Source organism: Gymnoscopelus microlampas (assembly GCF_963454915.1).
Source record: "Gymnoscopelus microlampas genome assembly, chromosome: 24".
NCBI lineage: Eukaryota > Metazoa > Chordata > Actinopteri > Myctophiformes > Myctophidae > Gymnoscopelus > Gymnoscopelus microlampas.
The window spans coordinates 33,377,808-33,404,383 of record NC_139961.1 but is presented as its reverse complement, the minus strand read 5'-3'; the positions used below and the strand labels follow the sequence as shown (position 1 = coordinate 33,404,383).

The 26,576-nt window shown below is 43.6% G+C and overlaps 1 protein-coding gene across 5 annotated transcripts; it reads left to right on the top strand.

The window, feature by feature from the left end:
• Nucleotides 1-195: 195 nt before the first annotated feature.
• On the top strand, nucleotides 196-24,734 carry trak2 (trafficking protein, kinesin binding 2). Of its 5 annotated transcripts, XM_084051196.1 has the most exons (17): nucleotides 196-284; nucleotides 4,993-5,233; nucleotides 6,714-6,911; nucleotides 11,122-11,169; nucleotides 12,136-12,212; nucleotides 12,342-12,458; nucleotides 13,148-13,366; nucleotides 13,631-13,709; nucleotides 13,852-13,982; nucleotides 14,667-14,741; nucleotides 15,428-15,565; nucleotides 15,990-16,090; nucleotides 17,233-17,373; nucleotides 17,974-18,275; nucleotides 20,101-20,661; nucleotides 22,877-22,976; nucleotides 23,268-24,733. In XM_084051196.1, the coding sequence occupies exons 2-17, from the start codon at nucleotides 5,140-5,142 to the stop codon at nucleotides 23,983-23,985; spliced, it is 3,099 nt and encodes a 1,032-aa protein (XP_083907322.1). In that variant the 5' UTR covers nucleotides 196-284; nucleotides 4,993-5,139; the 3' UTR covers nucleotides 23,986-24,733. The 5 variants fall into 5 exon arrangements, with proteins under 5 accessions (XP_083907322.1, XP_083907323.1, XP_083907326.1 ...); XM_084051197.1 differs by lacking the exon at nucleotides 11,122-11,169; XM_084051200.1 differs by lacking the exons at nucleotides 196-284; nucleotides 4,993-5,233; nucleotides 11,122-11,169 and adding an exon at nucleotides 10,846-10,877 and having other exon boundaries at nucleotides 6,884-6,911; nucleotides 23,268-24,734.
• The last annotated feature ends 1,842 nt before the right edge of the window (nucleotides 24,735-26,576 follow it).

Below are 26,576 nucleotides of genomic sequence, written 5' to 3'. Positions count from 1 at the left end.
CAAAGACATATTAATTTGGATGTCCAAGACATGAAAATATTTAAGAACCACTGGTTTACACAACATTATGAAACAAGCGTTTTTTTGGGCTTGTTGTAAATATTGGGCCACCAATATTTAATAATAGCGACTTTATAATAAGCGGACATGGCAACACTAATTACAGGAGTTGCCCCTCCATACACTCCATTGTTAGTTCGAGGGACTGACTCTGACAGACAACAGCAGACACATGCAGGAGGACTCCTCCATGGAGCTATAGATGATTATAGCCTTCTTACCAGGTAGGATTATTGCTACTATTAACCCGTCGTTTATTGTAATATCTTAATATTTTAATAAGTGACGTGGGGGTTTAGAGGTAAACCGCGATCGGTGAGAGAGGGGGAGAGAGAGAGAGAGCTAATGCCGTTAGCTGAGCGAGGTAACCGGAAGACTCGCCCCAAAACACACTCACCCCCATTTTTTCCGCGGACTGCTCGTCCTCATACCATACGTATTCTTGAATTTGTTTTACTGACGATAAGGTTATACATTTTAGAGTTAGCCATAGTTTACTGAGGTTAGGTTTAGGAATAAGGTTAGTTTTAAGCACAGTTTTACTGAGGTTACGTTTAGGAGTAAGAGTAGGTTTAGTCATAGTTTACTGAGGTTATATTTAGGAATACTGGGTGACGACCGTTCCCAGATCGCCGTATTTTCCCCGGGGCGACTGTGTTTTGGGGCGAGCGTTTTGGTATTCCTGTCGAGCAACATTTAAAGGCTGTCATCATCTGCACTCAGCATCGGAGATGCGCGCCATGCAGCCATCAGGGTGTTGTTGCTTTGCCAAATGAACAGATCTGCAAGCTAACAACATGTTGCTAGCATGTAGATTTGTTCTTTTTTGGTAATAATGTGCAAATCTTAGCCGTGGATCAAGAGTCAAGACTGTCATAGATGTGTTTGTCAGAATCGAACAAGGATAGCAGTCTTGATTTCCTTTATTGATTGAATTATTTAACAACAGTTTGCAAAAACAAGGCACGGTGGCACAGATTTATACAAAATAATGATGCATATAAAAGATATATACAAAAGATCCAAGCCTAGTAAATCTCTGCACTATTTGTTTGTTTATTATACATATTTTGTGTGTTGTTGTTTTGTTGTTGTTAATAATAATGTTATTTGTGTATTGTATTTTATTATAGATATAGAAATATGTATTTGTTTATTTGATAAGGCCTTATCTGTCTGTACAATGACAGACTTCACGTCACAGCTAGGAGGAGGATTACAAAGGAACAAAGCCCAATCGGCCATTGTTTTGAACATTGGTTATATTTATTCACACAGATTCTGAAAGAGTTTGATTTGTAGATGGAAAATATGCTATTTGGAACCTTCTCACCCCATATGATTCTGAATGGGTGTAATGCATTATGCCAATGTAAATCATTGCAAATCACAGTAAATCATTAACCATTGTTTGTTATTCTATTATAAGAGCTCTCAGGCAATAGAATTAAAACGTCTGATGGAAGCGATGTGAAGAGATAATAATTCCATATTAATTACAGATCTATCAACGTCTCCAATGCTTTTAATTATTTATTGTTTGGTGGTGTGGCTACCCTTTTGTTTACATCTGGATATTGATTGTTCCTTTTGAATAATTAACAACACAATACAAGATAATCTGGTCGAAACCAAAACGCTAGCATCCCTGTGGTCTGAGGAATGAGCATTATTAAGGTGCTCATTGTTTTCCTGTAGTCAGCCAGGACAGGGTATTTCTTTTTTTGTGATTGAAAGTCCACTGATGATCTTTGCGTGTTTTGTAAATCAGATAAGGCTGTGAGGGCAGTGTTTACTTAAGAACTGTCACATGCTTCTTCTCCATGCGTCCATTTTGTTCTGACCCAAATCATCACATGACGGTGGTCAGTTGTCAGAATTAAGATGCGATGACTGGAGATGCTGTTGTGATGAGACAAAGAGAGAGATCAGTGAGAGCGAGGTGATGAGTCGGAGGAGATCAGACAACATTTTAACCATTTTCAAGATGAACATATTGTCATTGATTGGGACATTCAGATTACCTGGGCTTTTTTACCCATGCAGCATTCTGAATCCACAGTCTTCTTTCTCCCCTTTGTCTAGCTTTGAGCAATGGTGTCATGTCAGATCAATAGCCATTGAATAGCGGTACTACGTGGAATGTCATTTGACATGGTTAGCATTGTTTTGTCTGTTTCCACACTGCATTTGAGTTGGTTAACTTGTTCTGCCTGGGCTTCCAGTATTCAAATGTTGACTTGTCTGTCGTTGACTAGACTTATTTAACTTTTCATACTAGGCTATTCTAAATGCTTAAAATGGTCAAAGGTCTCTGGTCAGGTCACAGGTAATGAGTGACCGATGAGGCAGCAGCTTGTGAGAGCTTGTTGATATGAACACTGAACAGATGATGCCCAGGGGACTTCTCCTCCTCCCATCATTATTGGGTTCACAAGCCTGGGAAAAGAGAGTCAGAGCTGGGAAGGCTTTGTCAGGTGATGGATCATTTATACATCACTGTAGAACATTTTCAACACTTGTTTTCTTCTTTTTTGGGGGAAAATCTGCATTTCGTTTTAGTGAAAAAGTTGTGTGACAATGTATAAATTAGGCTTAACTGTGGTGTGAGTGTCACTCTGTGTTTGATGCTGCTGGGTTGGAGCCTAGCTCGTTGGGCATCATTTTATTTTCTTAGTGTCTCCAGAGTCCTCCTCAACCTGATTTCAAGCCTTGGAGAGGCTATACCACTAATGGGAAGTTATCTGGGTGGGGACATTGTTACTGACAGTCACAGATTGACGCAGCAGTGACACACAATGTGTCATTAGCTCGGACATTTTAAAACCAGAGAAAATAGGATACATCTTATCTATCGGGAACAGATTTCATTTGCAAAAAGTGTGGGCTGAAGAACGCAGAAAGAATATCCGGCCCAGGTGATGTTATATGTAATAAATATGTAAAAAACAACAACACACTTGTTGACTACAAAAGATCTCGATGTTGACATTACTCTGCTGTGTGTTTAAAGATGAATAATATGGTTTTGCATAGCGTTGTGGTGATGTTCAGTAAGCTGCTCTGTGAGTCAAATGGTATTAACATCACTGTTATGTAAGGGGAGGCTGAGTCTGGCTGAAGGGATATCTGCTTGCTTCAACTGACATTATTATAGTGTGCGCGCACACACACACACACACACACACACACACACACACACACACACACACACACACACACACACACACACACACACACACACACACGGTCAACAATGCCGATGGTGCAGTCCTACATGCAAGACTACATGTTGGGTATGCATGCCTACATGAGATGACACAGGCAATGTTTCTAAACCACAAGCATCTCAGTTGCAGCAATACTAATAACACTGTTGCTCAGCTCATGTCATCTCCACCCGTGTACAAGTCTGTACTGTTGTACAGACATTCATGTTGCTGTCATGCTGTGTGACCCACTTTTTTTCTGATTTCTTGAAAATGTGTTTGAATATCCATCTTAATGTCAGTTTATTGTAGTATCCAGTTTATTCAACCAGTTCATTCTAATATCCAGTCCTGGCACACTGTACTTTATTAGAAGCTCTGTCCCTTTCCCCATCCTGTCTGACTAGTCAAGTCATTCCTTTAAGCCCCTGGAACATTCCCCAGAGTGTGAGAAAACAGGATGTAGGAGGTTCTCTGTCTCTCGCTCTCTTCCCCCCTCAGCCCTCCCCTTAAAAACAACCCATAATATGTGGCACCCAGCCTAGAAATGGAAAATGCATAGGAGTCACAGCAGCGTATGAGTCACAGCATCTGGCGAGAATTCGACAAGTCGGACAAGTTGCCAGCGCCTGCAGAGGCTGACTTGTCAGCCAATGGCATAACATAACACCCTTAAAATTGATCCTTCTGAAATCAATTGAAGTACTGGAAGCTTTTTTTGTGGTATGTGTCACATCCTGGGAGCAAGATGGCCAGGGTATGCAAGTCCCAAGTCCTTCAGTTATTTGAAGCATTACAATAACATTTGCTTCACTGGCAGATGCTAACTCTCTACTGGTCATTGCACAGGCTGATGAGATGAACAGCTTCGCAACATCACTTGAGAGGAGAGTTTATTTCCAATAAACATAAACCTGTCACTGATCATGGGCCAGCCAGCCAACCCTGAACATTTTTATCAGACAGTCAATGGTTAAAATGTGTCCTAGTGGTAAGCTCCGTGGGAGAAATGTTTGTCATCAGTTTGAATGTCAACTGAAGGAGTTAGAGTGAGAATGCAAATAGACAGAGGGCGATAGAAGGAGAGACGAAGAGGAGAGTGTCAGGCTGAATGTTATAGGCAGCCTGGAGTGGAGTCGGAAATGCGCTTCTGTTTTTTTTCCAACCACTGATCCCTAAAATGGCAGTTACTGAAAACATCCCTGCCCTTTGTCTTTTTTTCAAGTTATCGTCTTAGTGTCTATTAAAAAAATGTGCATCGCTTTGTTTCAACCCACATACATTGGATTGGAGCAGTATTATTTCTGGAAGAACCGGACACTTATGATATTGTTAGAAATATATTATTTTTGTTCTTAATATCCATAGACATAACTTATGTCCTGGACACTTCATTTTATATTGTGTAAATGTTCATGGACATTCCACCCACAAATAATACCCTTCTACACGTTTGCTTACAAAACATTCTGATCTGATACAGAAATATAGCAGATCTGCAAGCTCACAATGCATCATGCATTCGTTGCACTGTGAGTCTTATTTTTTATTATTTTTTTATTTTTCTTATAATATTCTTTAACACAAATCATCTCTTGGGGTCCCTGGCACAAAAGCTTTTCAGATGGGGGTCCGCCTGTGACCAAAAACATATCAATTCGGGGGTTCTTGACATGAGAACCACTGGTCTTAACCACCCACTGTTCTCTCTCTTCTCTCACAGGTCAAAGAGCTTGGTTGATGTTTGTCCGTCCGGTGCAGCAGCACTGTTCCCACCACTCAGTGGTGCGACTGGATGTGATGTGATCATGTCACAGCCGTAGGCCCACCTCCCCTGTTCCTGTCTGGCAGAGTCTATCTGTATGAGTGAATGCGGAGGCCCCACCCTCTACTCAGACAGGACATGTTTGAAGTCAAACCCCGTGCAATGGCCAAGAAAGGCCAAGAGTCCAGCACGGAGACGGGTAAGCGTGCACGTGTGTGTGTTTGTGTTACTTGGGGCTGAACAAGATGTCAACTTCCAAGTCACATCCCTATATGCATAGGGATAACAGTTTATAACAGTGCTTCTCAAACTTTCATTTCATGTGTACGCCCATTAGTGATGCGCGGGTTGGCCCGTAACCCGCGGGTCCCGGGGTCCCGGGGTCAACCCGCGGCGCGGGTGGGTCGAGTCAGAATTTCAGTGGCAATTATGCGGGCTGCGGGTGAGCGGGTCAGCCGCTCTCACACGCAAAAAATAAATACAAAATCACATGCTCTTGTTTTGTCTTTATTCCTAATAAGAATAAGAATAATAACAATAAAACAGTTTGAATACACTTGGGGATTATTTTCTAACCATGATTTTACAGAATTAAAAAAACATCACGGGTCGCGGGCGGGTTGAGCCATAGATTTATATATGGGTTCGCGGGGCGGGTTGAGGTGGGTTGGGTTCCGTGGCGGGGCGGGGCGGGTCATGAAAAAACCCGACCCGCGCATCACTAACGCCCATAACTCTTGAGAGTGTACAAATTCTATCCCTATACTGTATAGGGTCCATAGCACCCCCTCAAGGAACGCTGAGGGTCCCTGGACCCCACTTTGAGAAGAACCACTGCTATATAAAATAGATGTTGTAATTTTCAATGAGTGAAGCATTATGAAAGCTCTACAACTCACTGCTATAGACCTTACGGAAGTGTTTCAAACACCACCAAAATAGCTGTATAGACTTTAAGTAAAGTGTAAAATTCTACGATGGAAGCATTTTTAAAAATAGTCCCGATTTGATATGATTCGTTCCCGCGTGTGTGTGTGTGTGTGTGTGTGTGTGTGTGTGTGTGTGTGTGACCGCTGAGCATGTTGTTGTGCATCCCTGTGGTCATGTCTTTGGGCCTGATGCTATAGTTAGCCGTGACTGTCCCACTAAACCACATAACCGCTGAAGCAGAAGACATCGACTTGCATGAAAAAGAGCAACACACACACACACTGCCTCATCAGCTCCCACTTGCACTTGACTGTAACCTACTCTGTACTGATGCTGGTTGACATCCAACAATTACATAACTCCGTTCTCTCCGCTGGCACGTTTCTGTTCGTCCTACTCACTCATCTGTAAAATTGTGTGGTTGACTGGAACTTTTATTCAGTTTTATGAGAAAGTTTGTCGTGCTTTTTCACAAGACCAAAATGCGAGTCGGAAGTTCTTTGTCACTGACAAGACTACCAAGATATGTCATATAAGACTTCATGGCCGACCAAAAGTTTGTGTGTGAATGTGAACCCAGTTAAGAGCATGCAACACAGGTGAACGTATGTTGCATGGCATGCAGGCTACACATGACACCAGCTATTGTCTGTGCTGGCCGTGGCAAACTGAATTGAATTTTGAGCACAATAGTACCTGGTATTGTATTGTAGGCTTAGGCTACATTTCTCACTCTTTTCTCTCTCCAGATGAGGGCCTGGGCAGCAGCGAGAAGCGCTGTGGTTCCGGGTCCTTTGGCTCGGTTTCTGCTGGCTCGGGCTCCCTCTACCTGTCAGACAGCCAGGACTGGGTCATCTCTCCCAGCTGCTCCCCAGACGAGCCGCCAGCCCACCACCACCACCATGCCCTCTCCCCCATACTGGCTGAAGAGACCTTCAGATATATGAGTGAGTCAGAGTGTGTGTGGACATGAACGCTAGTGCATGGATGACTGTATGTATGCCTGACTCGACTGTACACATTATGTGTGTTATTTTAGGAAGTATCTTTTTTTTTCTTTACTGCAAAACATACTTTATATTTGTTTTTAAAGGTTTGAGCAAAAAGTGCAATGATCAACTAGGGCTTTAGTTGAACATGAAGGGTAATTAAGTTTGGATTCATTCTTGGAAAATATATTATTTTAACTACAATTATTATTATAGTTTTTAGAAAGCATTGTCAGGTGCACGGTTATGAAAGCTTAGCGTAGTCATAAAAGCAGGAAAGTGTCCTATTTCTGTCTAAGCTTCACTGTCCAAAGCATAACCTGTGTAATAAGATATGTTCTGTCTTTCCCACTGAGATGGGCACTGTCAATCTCTGCCCCTGTCTGGGGCTGTCTCTTGTGCCGAATGTGTTCTGTCTTTTTCTGTCTTGTCTCTGTGTCTTTCTCACTGTTATTGATTTAGCCTGCAATGAAATTAGAGCAGCAGATGGTGTGCGTGCGTGTGTGTGTGTGTGTGTGTGTGTGTGTGTGTGTGTGTGTGTGTGTGTGTGTGTGTGTGTGTGTGTGTGTGTGTGTGTGTGTGTGTGTGTGTGTGTGTGTGTGTGTGTGTGTGTGTGTGTGTGTGTGTGTGTGTGTGTTTCAAGTATGTACACATAGACACAGCTGTGTTGTGCATTAGCCATGCAAGGCTTTCACTTAATCTCTCAATCACTCTTTATCTGAATTAAAAGCACACAGATAATCCTGGCTATTATTTATTGTAACCCAACAGTAGCTGTCACATTTGAACAGCAACTAGTTTAAACAAGGCGTTTACAAGCAACCATCTCTAATGCATGTTTTGTTTTCTTAAATCTCCTGTTTATGTGCGTGAACACGTGCCAACAGGGAAACTATTCACGCATGCGTTTTGAGTGTGGGCAATGGGGGTGTGTGTCGCGTTTGTGTGTGTGTGTCCGTGTCCCATCCCAGAAGAATCCAGTGAGCTGGCCGATAAGTGCAGCTGTGTGCAAAGCCAGACCCAGTGTCACGAGACTGAGAGAGAGAGAGAGAGGGAGAGAGAGAGGAGGAGGAAGAGATATGATGAGAGGGTGCTAGATAGAGAGACAGTTAGAGGAGAACAGCAGGACGCTAGGGAGAGAACAGTTGTCAGGCCATGCCGGTGTTAAACATCCACAATGACGAAATGGATGAGCGCTTTGCTGTGGAAGGTGAGCCCCAGGATTATGGTGGAACTGTGAGTGTGCGTGTCACTGCGGAACATGTTGATACTGTACTTTCAAGGTCATTGGAGTGAACCCCTGGTGGGAGGTGAGCCAGTGTGTGTGTGTGTGTGTGTGTGTGCGTGTGCACACTCAAATGTGTGTGTTGCTGTCCAGTGCTGCCTCGCATATAGGCCCAGGCAAGCAGGAAATGGTTCTGAGAGGAGGTGTGGCCGTATGTTCTTGTTTACATTCAAACGAGTTCTAAACACACACACACACACACACAGTTGCCTCACAACGTCAAGTTTGTTATTCAATTCTTTAGTCTCCATAATTATGTCCCGTGTTTCTTCAGTTGACCTTGACGTTTCAGTATGTGGTGAAGACGGGCATCATGTGCACACTGTGGCACGCGCATTTCCATTGAATGAAATTCCGTTGCCTTCCTTCACTTTCTAGTCGGCTGACCCACACAGTGTCAAGTCATGTTCCGCCGGTGCCGGGTTGTCTGCGGAGGTTCATTCACACACAGGTCATAATGTCCACTGTCTTGGGCACAGTGTCAGTGGTTATATTTGGACAGTTGGCAGTTGTATTGTAGATTGGGTCAGTGATGTTTAAATATAGTAACGACTCTTCTCTAAAAAGCTTTTATAAATTGTTTTATTCTTCTTTGCATAATTTGAACGTAGGTAGAAGAAGTTATTACCAAAGCAAGAACGACCAGTGAATAGCTTAAATCTAAAGCAGTTTTTAAGCTGATGTAAGCCTTTTTCTGGGATAAATCCATCCAACTTTAGCCGAAGAAAGTGAGAACACAGAGTAACATGAGTGCATTAGGACGGCTTTGCAACAGCGATTCAACGCTGTTGCCTACTTTGACTGGAAGGCTTTATAACATGAGCACGGATGCTCATTTGCAGCAATGCCCTGCACACAGACGGACACATGCATGTGTGCGTGCGACCGCCCTTGTGTATACATGCACGTGTGTATACATGCACGTGTGTATGGTGTGCTGCACACACATTTGAGGTGTGTGTGTGTGAACGTCCAGCAATGTTGGCCCTGATTGTGTGACTTATTTTGGGGGTGAGGTCGGGGTTATAGGGTACAGTAAGGTCTGCAGAAGTGGTCTCACGTTGCTTGTTGGCTGGACAGTTGCTCTACTTTTGTAGGGGGCCTATAAATAGACCCTGAAGCATTCCTATAGAAATCTCTTAATGACATCCCCCCTCCCCACCACTCGCATGTACACACACATACTGTACATGCACACAGTGGCTCTGAGTGCAAAGTGAGAATCTTTGTGTCAGTCATCCAAAGTTTATTCTTATCATTTTGAACCTATTGAACGTCATTTCACATTTCTGTCCAGCATCAGGCATGTCAGAGGTATTCTTAAAGGTCAAAGATAAATCAGAATGAAACACTTCACTGTATTGTTTTGACATGCAAGCAACTCCCCGACCTCAGGAGACACAAATATGAATGGTATATTCGTAAAATAATAGTGTTATGGCATCTATTCAGCATGTTTCCTTGAGTACACCAAAAAGCTTTACGATTTGTAATCATACTGTTATTATTTTGGTCAGTGTGTTGTACAGAGAGAGAAAGGGGATAGGCAATTGACTAGCTCAATTTGCCTTAGCTATACCCTTTGCAATGTCACGTTGGAACATGTGTACATTGTGATGTCGATGTCGGGTGACAAACAGTATTGTTAAATTAAAAACAATTGAGTCTGTATACTGTTTATAAATATGTAGACTCTGACCAGCCTTCTGTTCATCTAGTTTGGTTTTATCATTACCAAAGGTTCACCTACAGTGTCTTTAATGAGTTACCTATTCATTATCACACATTAAGGGTGATTCAAACTTTGTGCACCGGTGTCTTGCACTGGAAATAGCCGATTTACAAGCGTTGTGGTAGCTATTTCAGTGCATGACACAGCACGCAACAAAGTATGAATCAGGTAAGTTGCGTAAGAGATCAAGAGTCGATGTGATTTGATCTCAGTCAGATGTTATGGTTAAAGGATTTATATTCTAGTGACTGTGTCTGCAGAAAAAAACATCGTAAAGGAATGTGTGACTGCTGTTTGTGACTAATCCATTGTGTCAGGAAAACTTATGCAGTGAACCGAGACGAATCACGTTACCGTGCACCTTAATGGTGCATCAGTGGAACGATGACTGGATCCTTACTGCAGGTAAAGGGAAGTTGTATGTGTCAAACGTTGAGCAAAAGTGGAAGTTGGCCTATCGGATATGATGGACTACCATAGGCGAGCTGTGTGTGTGTTCATGTGCATACTGTACATGTGTGTGTGTGCGCTCTCAGCTGGTGTCCAGTAACAAGATGGGTTACATGTAGAACTTGCGTGTCTGTTTGTGTCTTCCTGTTTTGTGTCAAAGATAGCCCTCCCAGGCCTGCGTTATTTTTAAATGACTGACTGCAGGCTGAGACAGAGATGGACCGAGGGGAACGAGAAAGGGGGAGAGGGTGGGAACTGGGAAAACAAGGATAGAGGTCACAGGAGGAAGCTGAGAGATGTGTGTGTGTGTGTGTGCGTGTGTGCATTTGTGCGTGTGCACATGCAGCCTCAATCAGTTTCATGGCTGATGGACATGTGCTCTTCATTTTGTAAAGCCAGCTGATCTAGAGTTTCTCTCCAAACAGGAGCAGTACAGCTGTACAGACAACTCACCCAGGTGCTGAAACCAGACCAAGCTTTCTAGTGTCTGTGATTATAGACTAGTGCCTCTGTACAAGATAATGGCAAAACTCATGCTTTCTATCTTTCCTTGTGCAACTCTGTCTGTCGGTCTGTCTCTCTCTCTCTCTCTCTCTCTCTGTTTACAATAAACTGGTTCCTTAACCTTTTTATCCCTATTCTTTCTTACGCTCTGTTTTTCTTCTCTCTCATTCTGTTTCTCTCTTTCTCTGCCTCTCTAGCGTATCTCGCTCTGGACCCCTCTTCCTATCCCCACCCTGGTTCCAAAGGTATCCGTTTCTCCCTGTAAAGGCCTGCTGCTCCTTGCCTGTTAACCGAGCAGGAGAGGGGCTTCAGTCTTCCTGGTGGCTAAGAGAGGTGCACTCCGGTGCCCTACCCTGGCTGAAGCCATGGAAGTCTGGAGCCCCTATCCATCTCTTGCATGTAGATGACGGACGGTAGACACGAGGGTCACATAGCATAGGTCTGCCGCCCCACAGTAGACTGCTTATAGTGGCAGCATCATTGAATGTGTTTATTTTAATTTCTCATTTCTTTGTGTCCATGTAAGGCCACCGCCACTCTGTGCACTCAGACCGCTAGCAACCACACATCCTTGTGTTATTGTCTGAAGGACCGTTTGAGCTAACCTATAGTGCCTCTAAACTTATTTCACAATGGGACCTGAATATTGCATTGACCATGGACTTTAAATAACACTAGTACATTATAAATGTATAAATGTTGAAGCCGGTGTTCTTATTTGTCCATGACCACAATCGGGTCCTGATCCTCTGGTTTAGAAATGTAGATTAAGCTAATACATAGCCCTATGTAGCATCAGAGGTTTTGCAGTGAATCGTGGGAAGTATAATTTCCCATGCCAACAAGTTGCTTGCGGTCAGAAGGCACTTTAAGGGTCTAAGTAGGCTGGACAATAACTTGTAACTGGAAGTACACAAAGTGCAGGGCTACAGGAAGTTGTGGTGGCCCTGTGCTTTCAGTAGACACTTCCAGCAGTTGTTCTTTGCCAGGCTTTATCTCCTTGTGAGATGGAGATAAAACTGGGAATGATGTTGGGGTCTAAGGGCAACTGACATGCTAGTCTGAGCATGAACTGTATGTATGTATTCATTTTACATTTTTCGTCATTCTTCAGTACTTGTTTTGTGCAGTGGTCTGTGAATGCAAGTAGGTGTTTTGTGTGGAAAAACGTGCTTATGTCCTTAATACTTGTATTTTCTCTCTACCGTCAGTCCTCAGCGCAGACCGTGTGGAGCAGATGACCAAAACCTACAATGACATTGAAGTGGTCACACACCTTCTGGTTGAGGTAGGTTGGAACACTCACGCTCACTAATAACAGCCACCGATTGGCTGGCTGAACACTCATGCACACCAACAACAGCCACCGATTGGCTGAATGACTGACTGACCTGTGTCCTGTGCTCTGATTGGACAGCGAGACAGGGACTTGGAGCTTGCGGCTCGGATTGGTCAGTCGCTGTTGCAGAGGAACCACCTACTGCAGGAACGCAACGAGGCTGTGGAGGAGCAGCTAACACAGGCCCTGGATCAGGTAGAACACACACACACACACACACACACACACACACACACACACACACACACACACACACACACACACACACACACACACACACACACACACACATTAGGCAAGTTTGTTTGTATAGCACATTTCAACAAGAAGGCAATTAAAATGCTTTACCCCTACATGTTGAGAGCGTTAAAACATTGCAGAAGCGTTAAGAGAATACAAAAGAATGAGCTAAAATAAAACTGATAAATATATGACAATAAAGATACAGTGCAGCGCAAGAAATACATGGCAAACAGAAAAGTCTTTTAAAAGAACAGAGTTTTTAGCCTGGCTCCAGCCCCTGAATCGCTAGCCACGCCCATTAAAATAAATATGTTCTGGTGAAGGAGTGAAACTAAATGAAACTTCAGGCTGAGTGTCAGGCTACAGAGTTTTAGGAGACCTGCAATTTTGAGTTTTTATCCCAGATATATTTGGTGCATAAAAAATGTATGCTGCTACTCCACATATAGTTTCTAGGATAAATCCATCCAACTTTAGCCGAAGAAAGTGAGAACACAGAGTAACATGAGTGCACTCAAGGGACAGAAAGTTCATGGTTCAATGGTGAGCAGCTGACAAAATCCGAAACATGGCGGCCTTTTTGTACTTCATAGGGGAGATCAAGGTTTTCACAGAACACTGCTTCTCTGTGTCCTCCCCAGGTCAACCAGCTGCAGCATGAGTTGGCTAAGAAGGACGAACTGCTACGCATGGTGGCCAGCACCTCCGAGGAGAGCGAAACGGACTCCAGCTGCTCCACCCCGCTTCGCCAGCCTCAGCACCATGGGGGAGTCACCGCTGCTGTCGCCCTCAGCCAGCTGGAGGCCCTGCAGTACAAACTGCAGGAGATGGAGGAAGAGAACCTCGCCCTGAGATCAGAGGTATGGCACATGAGCCACGGTCAACTGGGTACACATAGAACTACACTCTACAAACAATGCAGAGAAGACTCATAATGATGTCATGCTCAATGCCCTTCACACAAGCATGTAGGAACCTAGCAAGAGACCTACTGTAGGTTCTTGTTTTTGTCGAAGAATGCGTTAGTTATAGTAAGGTGGACAGGGTCCATAAAGCTCCATCCAGACTCGGCGTGTGTTTGTGATGTGTTTTGTGATGGTGTGAATGTGCGTTGTCCTCTCCAGGCTTGTCATCTGAAGACTGAAACCATCACTTATGAAGAGAAGGAACAACAGCTGGTCAGCGACTGCGTAAAGGAGCTCCGTGAGTCACCACACGCTCACACACGCAAACAATATGCAGACATGCACTCGCTTTTCCGCATAGCATTTTAACCACTGACTGTGAAGCATTTCGTGTGACTTTGTTGACTTTGTTCATTTTAACTTGCGTGTGTGTTTTCCAGGTGAGTCCAACAGCCAGATGGTGTTTCTGACGGACGAGCTTTCAAAGAAGAACCAAGACTTGATGAAGCACCAGGAGGAGACCGCACAACTCCTCTCACAGATAGTAGATCTGCAACACAGAGTCAAGGAGGTGATGAAGGGAAGGAGCAAGGGATGGCAAGAAAGGAGGAGATGGGGAGTAAGGGAAGAGAGGAAATGAAGAGCAAGAGGGGAAGGAAAAGAAGTGAGGAGATGGGGCGGAAAAGAAGTGAAAAGTGAAAAGAAGGCAAGAGGGAGGGAGAGAGAGAGCAGATGGGTAATGAGGGGGAAAATGAGAGGTGTGGAGATGGCACAAGGGAAGGAGCGAATAGAGTGGGTGGAGGAAATGGGGAGGGACAGAGTGAGGGATGGGAAAAGGGGACACGGACAGGGAGGGAAAAGAGGAGTGGGGGGAAGGGAAGGAGGCGAAATGGGAGAATTTAGCTACAGCAGAGTCAAGGGGGTGAGGTAGAGGCGGGAGGGGTTCACATAGTCAGGTATGGAGGAAGATGAAAGGAGGAGTGGAGGAGGATGAGTTACTCCTCTTCTCCCAGGTACTAGAGCTACAGTTTAGGAAGGTGAACAACTAGCTAGGGAGAGTGTGATCTCAGTCACACACGGCAAGCAAACTGTAGGAAGCCCTGCTAGTAGAGCTACAGCCTATACGGATCAATGTAGTTTAGATATGGGCCCCATGCATTGTAAAAGGCTTCTAGTTCTATAGATGAGTGTTGAATGCAAATACAGTCAACGTGAATGGTGTGTGTAACTATGTGCGTGTGTGTTGTCTTTGCAGTTGGCTCTCGAGAAGGAAGAGCTACGAATTCACCTGCAGGCATCCAAAGAATCTCAAAGGCAACTAACCGCAGAGGTGTGTGTGTGTGTGTGTGTGTGTGTGTGTGTGTGTGTGTGTGTGTGTGTGTGTGTACACTACAGACTATGGTGTACACGCATGCATGAATAAAGGCTACTGGCCCACAAACCACAGACATTAACTTTGACAACTTTTTTCTAAAGGCCCAGACTGCCATGGACGACTAAAACGTCTTTTTGAAAAAAAAAAAGAAAAAAAAAAATGTTTTTCTCACACAGAACCCAAGATATCGTGATCCGAAGATTTGCTGCTCCATTCACTTCTTTGTTAACTTATTACTTAAAAATCCTGTATCTTGGCTCTTGCGTACTTTTTTTTTACTATGTGTTCTTGGCCGAGACATGCTATTTTCAAAGGCGTATGAAAGCGAACAAGGTCGATTTCTTTCTTCGTGGAAGCACAGTGAAACCCTCTGTGCAGTGAATGAGTTAAGTGTCCTTATAGTGAAGTTGGCAAACACTCAAAAAACTGCCCTCTTTCATTGTAGATAATCTGATGTTAGACATGGTAATGCAAAGCTCTTTTATAATGATCTATGTTGGTGACTGTACTTAAGTGTGTATGTGTGTGTGCGCACGCCTGTACTTTATATGTCGGGTCAATCCTTTTTTAATTGCGTGCTACCATCTGTGTGTGCCCTCTCTGTAATAGTGTGTGTGTGTGTGTGTGTGTGTACTTTTCAGCTGAACGAGCTTGCAGAGAGGAATGCAGAGTGTGTGGGGATGCTCCATGAGTCCCAGGAGGAGATTAAGGAGTTGCGTAATAAGAACACGCCCTCTGCTGGGATGCGGCGGCACCTGTCCTACGGACTGTACCCAATGGTGAGGATAACTTTATATTTATACCACACATTTTGTGTCCTGCTAAACTATTTTTTTTTGTGTGTGTGAATTTGTTTTGCCTTGGAGTCCCAATTTGACACACTGTAGAATATAATATCCCGACCCATTGGTTTAACACTATACTCCTCTATCGAAGTTGTCCTTTGTACGTGACATGATAAATACATCTCGCAAACTATCTTTTGGGTCCCAACCAGCTGCTTAAGACACATGGGTGCTAAGTGCATAAGTACTGTACATCAAGACATTTTAATAACTGTGTGTGTGTGTGTGTGTGTGTGTGTGTGTGTGTGTGTGTGTGTGTGTGTGTGTGTGTGTGTGTGTGTGTGTGTGTGTGTGTGTGTGTGTGTGTGTGTGTGTGTGTGTGTGTGTGTGTGTGTGTGTGTGTGTGTGTGTGTTACAGGACTCCCTGGCAGCAGAGATTGAGGGCACAATGAGGAGAGAGCTTACTGTGGAAGAAGAGACAGCGGTTCAGGAACAAGAGACAGCAGTTCAGGAACAAAGGTTTCCCTTCCACTCTTTCTCCCCCTTTTAAAAGTGGGCACTCCGCTTTATGAACTGTCCTACCATTTCTGTAAATACACTGACTAGAGACTGGTGTTATTTTGTATAGTGGTCAGACTAGACTGCTTTTTGACAGATGGAACGTACAGGCCACTGTTTCTTTGTCATTACTGGTTGATTACAATCAATAATTGTATTTCTGTGATTTATAACTTGATCAATATCCACAGTTTGATAAATAGTATTTCATTTTTTTTAAAGATTTGTTTATTGACAGAGTACAAAGTACAACCATCCATTTTACATTTTATACAATAAGAAAAGAAAAAGGACAATAGAAAACAAAAAGACAGAAAAAACAACCCTCCCTCCCAAACCCACCCCCCACCCCGGAATGGCACAATATACATCGTTGACTACAACAATCTTTGCAGTAACAGCAACTTACAACCTCAACCAAGAGGAGTTAATGAAGGCAAAACATCGAGAAAAGAGCCCCAAATTTTGTTATAGGTCTCGGGTTTTCTCCTTACATTGTACAGGATCTTCTCAGGAGTACAATAAGAGGAAAGTTCATTCAACCAATGTTTTTGAGATGGAGAATTTTCAGATTTCCAATTGACAAGGATAACTTTTTTCCAGCCGTGCTGGCAAGTGAAACAAAATATTTTTTGTGAAAGTTTACACGAATTAAACTGACATCACCCAATATCCAGATCCTGGGGTCAAACGGTATCTCCGATTCTATGACATCCGAAACAGTGGTTATAATGAACTTCCAAAAGTCAACCAAATATGAACAGTTCCAAAGCATATGAGTCAAATCACCCTCATTTATCTTGCACCTCTGGCACATGGCAGAAATATTTCCATCAATTTTATGTAACCTTAGAGGAGTGAAATAAGTCCTGTGAAAAATATTGAATTGCACAAATAAATAGTATTTCAAACCTTGCCATACACCCACTCAGTAAATCTATTTTCTAAGCCAATGGTTCTCAAAGTGGGGTCAGGGGACCCTTAGGGTTCCTTGAGGGTTTTTTAAATGGACCTTTACATGTCTGTTATAGGGATTCTCACATAAAAAAAAACGTTTGAGAACCACTGTTCTAAGCTAAAGTTTGCCCTTTGAACCCTCTCAGGATATCCCAGAGGAAGGTCTTCCAGACGGTGCGCGCTGTCAAAACCTCAGCAGCGCGGGCGTCCTCTCTCGTGCCCCCTATCCCCGGCTCAGGGCGGAGCTCGCTGGTGATGACTGCACAGCCCTTCACATCCAATCAGGGGTATGTTACAAGTGCTCTCAAAGTCTAGTGAACAGAATATTGGCCACTTGTGGTTCATTTAAATGTAGTGCTTTAAATCTAGAGCTGTCCAATGTAAACTGAGCCTAATAATTGGCAGATCACTCACTATAGCCTTTCAAACTACCACAACAAAGGTCCACGATGGAAATATGCTCTCAGCATTTTTTTCTTTTTGACATGTGTACAATATATATGGTTATGTAGTCGTTTTGTCATTCAAAACTTCAATCAATCAAAACATTGGATGTTCTTTAGTTCACTTTCATGAATGAAACTAAAAGTAGTTTGACCATAAACCTCTGAATATATTCGTATTTCGGGTACGTTTTCTCTCCACTGTCCTGTTTAAAGTCAGTAAAGACATCATAAAGAAAAATAATCTTTAACCACTTATGGCTGATTTATACTGTGTCGTGCAGCGAAAATAGCCGATCAGCGATCATCATGACACGTACTTTTAGATCTGCTATTTTCAGGAAAACAATTTAAATCTTTGAACATTTTCGAAGGGACACCAGGTTGAAAGTGGTTGAATTTCTTTTAATAAAAAATCCACTGAACAAGACTGTGTTGCCTCAGGGAGGAGACAAAGCTTGGCCAACCAGGCTCCCCGGGCGGCAGCGACCTCACAGAGGCCCTCCACCGCCTGTCGCTTCGGAGACACAACTTCCTGTGTGAGCAGCAGTTCTTCCAGACGGAGCGTGAGCGCAAGCTGCAGGCCATGGCCGGGGAGGAGCCGGACAGGGACGGCAGTGGCTGCAGCAGCACACCAATGGGAAGCCGGCTCTCCTCTTACTCCAACCTATCGGAGCTCTCGCTCAGCTCCGCCATCTTCAAGACCTTCCTGCCTGAGAAGCTGCAGATTGTCAAGCCCATGGAAGGTACGGCTGGCCCATATATCAGTTTATCTTTAAGACTTTAAAAAGATGGTGCCATACAGTTGAATATGTTCATGGCTTTAGCCAAGCCCTATTCCTGCAGAACAACTAATCACAGTCAAGGCCTGGATGTCAAATTAATGTTAATTCCTGATTGAGCTTCATCATCAGTACTGTATACTAAGAGAGACTCGCGAGGGAGAGCCAAGTGGACAATATAACCATCACTGACGTAAATGGACCAGTGTCTGTACAGTTTACGGGGGGCAACTTTAAATCCGGTCCCCAGCCTCTGGCATTTTGTCATGCAGCTAGAGTTGGAAGTCTACAATTAGAACAGAATGTGCTAGGCAACAAAATAACACATTTGGCTTGGCTGGTCTCTGTATAGAGCACCGAAGTCTGGCGTAATTTACACATCCTACCTGGGTCGCGTTTTTTCACCCCGTTCTGAATTCCCATAGACGTGTTTAATATCGCGTCAAATAAGAACTGTTCCAAAAATAAACAAATGACCCGGCGGTTTTACTCTTATGGATATGAACCATCAACTGACGGTGAGAAAACGCTAATGTTACCTCCGACAAATTAGTTACATTTTCGCCAGAAACACTGTTTCAAATATGAGTGACTGACTATCATAAACGATACAGAGCCACCTCCCTGATAATATCGCAGAGACAGTTTGTTTATTTTTGGACCACAATTCTTATATGAGACGATTCTAAGATGACCCAATGTTATTCTCCATAGCGAAATTACTTTACGAACCAGGGGATGGACGAGTGACGTCAGGACTTCTGTACTCTATAAGCCACATTTTATAGGGAGACATTTATTTTGTAAATAATTAACTAAGAAAAATAATTTGAATTTGATTCATTTAGATCATAGTAGCATAATCTCAGTATTTCTTACAGAAAGATTAGTGCTGTATCAGTGGTGGGAAATGATATCAACAGTGTATAACTGTCAGAAAGGGTTAAGGGTTGTAAAAGAGACTCTGTCTCAATGTGTTTTACTGGTTAAATAAAGGTTAAATAAAAAAATAAAAAAATAAAAACAAGTCAACATTAGTAGCTAATGCTCAACAGTACCACTTTCCACTGGAAGCCAACAAGATCAACTCATTTTATCTTCTTTCAGAAAGAGCATTGTCACAGCTGGCTAATCTATTCAATTCGGCTTTGTTTCTGTCTGAAATGATGCTCAACTCCAACTATTTGTCTTGCTCTTGCCCTTAATCACTTACAGTCTCAAATAACTAATGTTCATACTGGACAGTGGCCGTTGTTTCTATCGGAAATTAAATTATACTGCAGTTAGGCTCTTGTAGCTAATCATGTTAGTTAGCCTTTGTTGGTGTTGGCATGCAATGTTTAACTTTTCTTGAATAATACAGGCATTGTGAATCTTTGAGGGTACATGCAATTACCCAGCAAGCATCAAGCCAACCCATGTACATACCAAGTGATATCCTGTTACCACTTGACATGGAATAGCCTTTTGTTAAACCCTAAATTCTGCCATATTAAGACTTTACCATAAACTTTGAAGTTGCTTTTGGAAGAGTGTTTGGAGCAGTTGAACCTGTGTTTGACAATACCGTTTCAATGAAATTTTAAGTGAGATTAATTCAAACTGCATTTTGTTCGCACGGTAGAATCCTCTGGAGAAACAGACTTTATTCTGAATATCCAGTTCAAGTTGAATAGCATTTGGTCCATAAGTATTGCTATTTTGATAAAAGGCTAACCTTTCGTTATGAACAACTGAATAAAGGCTATTTCTATGTCGCCATAAAATTCTTCTGCATTTTCCTTCTCAGGTTCCCTCACGCTTCACCACTGGCAGCAGCTGGCCACGCCTCACCTGGGCACCATCTTGGACCCCCACCCCGGTGTAGTGACCAAGGGCTTCCGCCCACTTGCGCAGGATGCCGTCTACCGCCTCACAGACCTGGAGGAGGACGAGGAGGACGATGAGAAGAACAGAGGACGACAGGACGGGGCGTGGGAGAAGGGCTCCGCAGAGGAGGGTGTAGGGGAAGAGGAGGAGGAGGAGGAGGAGGAAGGAGGCATCACCTTCAAGGTTCGCTGTTCGTCGACTCCAGAGGAGAAGGAGAGAAAGCATCCGGTGCCTCCCCTCTGCTCCCCGCTGATGGGGTCTCCAATCACCACCACCACAACCACCACCTCCTCTTCCTCCCCCAGACCTGACCTCTCCCTGGCTCTTGGAGGCAGTGATGTCATTGGAACGTCCTCTTACCTGCCAGTTCGTACCATTTCCACATCGTCGGCAGCTCCCGTCCAATCACAGAGCTGCTTCACCCCGGCAATGACAACAACGACGACAACAACAACAGCAGCAACAACAGTTTCTTCCTCTGGTGAGCTTTAAAATCATTGTTTGACATGCAAACTAGAAAGATAGCTAACCACCTCATTTTGAATGTAAAGAAAACTGAAGAGATGGTGTTTGACCCTAGGGCAGTAGGTGACCACAGCCCAGTGACTATCCACAATACTCCCATTAATCAGGTATGCTATTATAAGTCCCTTGGTGTCCATATTTATGGCATGCTTCCCCGGTGACCCATGTTGACAGCCTGTGCTCCACACTGCTGCAGAGGTTGTACTTTTTGAGAAGGCTTTTCAGACTGTATATGGGGGTTGACCAGAAACGCATACCTCTTTCTACCAGGAGAGCCTAATCAGGTATGGGATACAGACATGGTACAATAACCTCTCAGTACAATCTAAAATCTAGACTTGCTGTCTTGTGCAGATCTCCATGAGGGTCAAAAGGAAGACCTTCACAATTGTCACCGTTGGGGTTGCATATGTTCCTGAAATTCTATTTGTGTGACCCAAAGTGCAAATAATTATTCTGGTGTGACCAAAACAGGAGGTTGAGTGAACCAGTGTTTCTTCTTTGTGGGCTAGGTGCTCGGTTGCTAGTGTTGGACATTCCAGCACTGTAATCTTTTCGATTATTTTCAAGTTGAGAAAACAAACTAGCCGATTGCTATCTTTCTCTCTCTCTCTCTCTCCCCTGAAGTTGGATCACAGCCACAAAATATGATTTGAGATGGACCTTTAGTTAAGTAGTAACCCCCCCCCCCCCCCCTATATGTGAAGCATTTAAGGGGGGAATTAAATAAATTATTTCAGGCCCTGAAACAGTAAGGACAGTATGAGCCACAGAGGCCATTGTCCCCAAAGGGATTTTATTAGGATGGACAAGTTGTGCAATGTTGTTTAAAAGTCGTGCAATACTGTATATTGTTTTAATGTTATGCAGTGTTTTAAAGTGTTTTACTAATGCGCTTGAATATACTGTACGTATGTACATAGCGCAATATGAATACTAGTATGTGTTGGTACCAGTGTCACATGTCTGCGTGACATTTGTTAGGTCGAAAAGCAATGACATTAAGCCTAACCAGTGGTGTGTTCTACCGTGTTATGCTATATACGTTGTATACCGTCCAGTAACCATCCGAGGAAGCGTATCTGATACGCAGGAGGAGGGCAAATAGCCTTTTTCATGTGATAACACGGTGTCCGACTCCGAGGTGAAGGCTTATGTGTGGCTGTTGTCTTGAGGTGATAATGGCCGCTGGACTCCTGTATGATGCACTGTGTGAACTGTCACACCTGTCTCCGCAACTACAGGGCCACTCGGTCACACTTCGGCAAGCAGAAGAGTTTCTGAGTTGCACCATACGAATGCTTAAATCAAATTTGCTGAAGCATTGAATTATTCATGCTTATAACTCCATATAACTCTCTATAATTCAACTCTCTAACTAACTCCCTAATGTGTGTTCATGACTGGCATAAATAAGTAACACAATTTGACCATAATGTATTACATTTGTTCATTTGTAGGTGAAAATAAATGTGTATTTTCCTTTATGAATATTGAATTAACTATATCTGCCCAATCATCTATTGTGGGGGTCAGGAAGCAGACAGTTTTTTTATAACAGTTTTTTACAGGCAGATATCAATACACCAAACAAATATTTAGGTGCCTTGGATGAAAGTCAACTTTCTCAAAAGTATTTTAATATTCAATTTCCATATGCCTTCCGATGTTTGGTGCATCTCTGACCAGAAATGTCGTATTACTGGGTATTCCCAGCATAATATATGCCAGTGATTGGCATCCTGGCTCCCATACAGTCTGTGATATCTCCTTTGGGGTAATAAAAAATCGAATTGGACATTTCCATCCAAATTCTGTCCATGAATTTGTGCACTTCCATTGAAAGTTACAATAGCTGTACCATTCGTCCTTTCCTCAAAGTTGCCGCATACCCTGTGGAGTGAGATTATTTTTGTAATGAAGCCCAACTTGAGCTATTTTGCTAACGGACAGACCTCGACCTTTTTGACAAAAAAGTTAACAAGCCTATTAATCACTCTCACAGAGTACCAGCCATTCTCTCTACAGACAGACCTTGACCTTTTTGACCCAAAAGTTAACACGCCTATTAACTACTCTCTCACCAGCCATCCTCTCTCGAGCTATTTTGCTCGCTATAATATAAAGTTTGTACGATTGTAATAAGTCTGTGGTATGTGTGTCTACTGTAGTCCAAAACCCAGGGAAGTGCCAGAGCTCCACCTTCTCCACCTACACCGTTACCACCTGCCGTATCCTGCACCCCAGTGACATCACCCAGGTGACCTCTAGGTAATGACCCCTGTCTCCAAGACACAGCCAGAGAACAGAGCGGAACACATATGTCTTTTTGTATAATGAAATGATTCTTTGGTTGAGAACTGACATGAGAATCATATAGGCTACTTGTAGATTTGGACATGCACTCTGTTATCAGAGCTAACAGTTGAACCAACAATGGAATATATTGTTATCAGAGCTAACAGTTGAACCAACAATGGAATATATTGTTATCAGAGCTAACAGTTGAACCAACAATGGAATTTATTGATTGATCTGTGTGTCTGTGTTCCTCTCTGTCAGTTCCTACCCCCAGTCGTCAGTGCTGGCCAACACACCCAGCTCCATGCGGACAGGTCCCAGTACCCCTGTCACCCCCTGCAGGCTGAGTCTGGGCGACTGCTTCCCCCCTCGTCGTCCCACAGCCCCCCCTGGCGGACTGGCCAAACTGGTCCTAGAGAAGGGCATCTCAGCCCAGGTCTCCCGTGGGGTCCCGACTGACAATTTCCTAGCGTCGCGTCCAGCCGAGCTCTTCCTCCAGGACGTCTATGGCCTGAATCTGGGCAGGGCCCCCCATCCTGACCTGCCCAGCCCCTCGACGGAGGCCTCATCTCGGATGCCTGAGCCGCCCAGACCAAGCTCTAGCCTAGCCCGCACGGACTCCGGCCCTGTGGGCCTGATGGAGAGGCTGTGCAGGCTGGGATTCTCAAAGGTGATGCTTCACGGGGCGGAGTCGGAGGCCCCTCCCCAGCGCCACGATTCGTCTACGTTTGTGGCGGCAGGCGGAGGCAGCCTATTGGACGGGCTGAGGCGTAATCAGAGCCTCCCGGCGATGATCGGCGCTGCAAGGGGGGGCTGTAACCCCACCCAGACTCTCCTCCCCTCTGCCGCTCCTCCTCCTCACCCCACCTCTCTGGCCCTCCCTGCGCCTCCTTGGGGAGACCTGAAAGATCGGCGGAGGCGACCTGCTTCCGTCACCCACCCACCCGGATCCCACCCACCCGGCTCAGGCAAAAACTGACGATCGTCCCAATTAACCCCCTCCCCAGAATGACTCCCCCAGCAGGACAGAGGGGAGGACGAGAGCCTTTTGTTGAGGGAACGGATAAAGCCCTCCTTCCTTTTGTATTATTAGAATTTGAAGCACAACGCGGTTTTAAACAGACTATTTTACTGTCACCACAGTGTCTGTATGTATGTATGTACGTGTGTGTGTGTGTGTGTGTGTGTGTACATGTACTGTATGTATGCCATGATAATGATTTTAAAGGCCTTGACTGCACGTTGGTTGTTCAGCTGTCCGTAATCCCCCAGTTTGTACCTTGTCAAGGAGGTAGGTATATCTGATGGGACCAGTATTTACTCGTGAGGCTCTGGATGCTCATGCATAGATGGGAGGAGGGAGCATGTGAAGGGAATGGCAAGTGAATAGACGAGGGTTTGTGGATGTTGTACATGAAGGGAGTTTGTCGGAAGAGAAAGAAGTGTGGCCAATGTGGTATGTTAAAGGGATATTTCACTTTCAAAAAAACTTTGGGTCATTTTATCATCTACTCAGGCTTTTGTGAGCCCCCCAGACAGTTTTTAAGTTGCTTGATTCACTATTTAGATATTTGATATTCATTCTATCAGACACGCCCCGTTCCTATACAAACCCATTATAACTTCAAACTACATTTTTAACATGTTAGATTCATCAAAAACACCTGTCCTTGGTTCTGGTGACTCACCCTGCCCTCCTAATACGCGAGGGGGCCGTGTTTTTTTCGATAACTTTTTTCATTGTTTTAAAACATTTTTTTTTTTGTATTTATTTGTTTCCATTTTCCAAAAAAAAAATTAAAAATAAATGAAAAAGGTTATCGAGAAAACAAAGAACACGGCCTCTCAAGTATTAGGAGGGCAGGGTGAGTCACCAGAACCAAGGACGGGTGTTTTTGATGAATCTAACATGTTAAAAATGGAGTTTGAAGTTATAATGGGTTTGTATAGGAAGGGGGCGTGTCTAATAAAATGTATATCAAATATCTAAATACTGAATCAAGCAACTTAAAAACGGTCTGGGGGGCTGACTAAAGCCTGAGTAGACGATAAAATGACCCAAAGTTTTTTTGAAAGTGAAATATCCCTTTAACTCTGAATGGAAAACGAGGTAGAACATGAACAAGATGGGAAGAGAGAGAGTGATATTTGACTCTTGAGCATCCAGGGCCTTGCTGTGTGAATACATTGTGCTTGTCCAGAAGCGATACGGGGGCCCATAAACCTTTTAATCCGAGGCTAATAGCTCTGTCCCTTGCCTATCCAGTATTATGATCCTCAGTCGACCTTTGCGCCGGCGTTGTCTGACCACTCCCAGTGGGCTATACTGTACATCCTTTGTTCTCTGCATGGTAAAAAGGACTTTTCCTACAAGTCCCAGCATGCACCTCTCAACAGATTTGTGGGGCTAGGCTGAAGGTCCGAAGGTCAGAACCTGTGACCGTGCAGCCTGACTGGCTGCAAGGCAAAGAGAGTGTCTGGACCTAAAGGTTCCGCCATTGTCTTCAGGTTTTAGTTGAGGCCTTAAAGGAGAAGCCAGCACTGTTCTTGTATGTGTCCATGTTAAGCCATGTTTGTACATTATTAGATGCACTTATTGGGTTTTTTAAGTGCAGTTTGCATCAGTGATGATTAGGGGGTTTACGTTCCTACAGTTTAACTGCACGGGGTGAATACCACTATTTGATCCATTAACCAAAATATGTTTTAAAGCTCAGGCCCATGCTTTGTTCAGGTCCATGTGGTACAGTTCAGTATGCTGGGCCCAGGCCCTAATCACTGACACCTCATTTTGGTTGTAAATTCAGGTTTATTACTATTTATTTTTATCTGTGGTTAAAATTAATCTTGGGGTTATTTCAAGGACATGTGCTTCACATCATTTGCAGCAGAGGGCAGCATTACTGTTAATGTACATTTTCCCATGAGCATTTCTGGGGAATGTTGCAAAGACATGCACTGTATGAATGAATGCTTTTACTGTATGCTAACTACTTTTTTTTATGCAGCATTATTAGAATCTAACGACACATTATTCCTAACTGCTAAATACAGCGTTAATTTATGTACTGTAATATTGTGTTTTCTGAAACTTGATAGACATTAACCATGTTATGTGCTACCGTACTCACAATACCCAGTAAGTAGTTTGCAGTGCGGGTAAAGACTTTGGCATTGTGTTCTTCAACTTGACCTCTGCAACCTTAATGACTGATTTATATTTTGTCATGTGACATTGAAAATGGCAATCTACTCCAAGCTCATATAGTAGATCGGCCATTTTCAGTATAAATTAAGCATAAGATGTTCCAGACTAAAGTTTACCATCCATCCGTCCATCTATTTGATTTTAATACTCATTTACTGCACTTTGTTTAACCCATTTTAAGCTATGATTTACTGACACTGTTTAAGGTATAGGAAGTCTAGTAATATGACTGATACAAGGCAAGTTAACATCGTGCATGCCTGTTATTGAAGGCTATAACTATGCTAATATTTCAGTACAAAATAAGATGTTAATATATTTTGCATAATTCTTTTGTTTGGTTTTCCAGACGTAGAGACCCA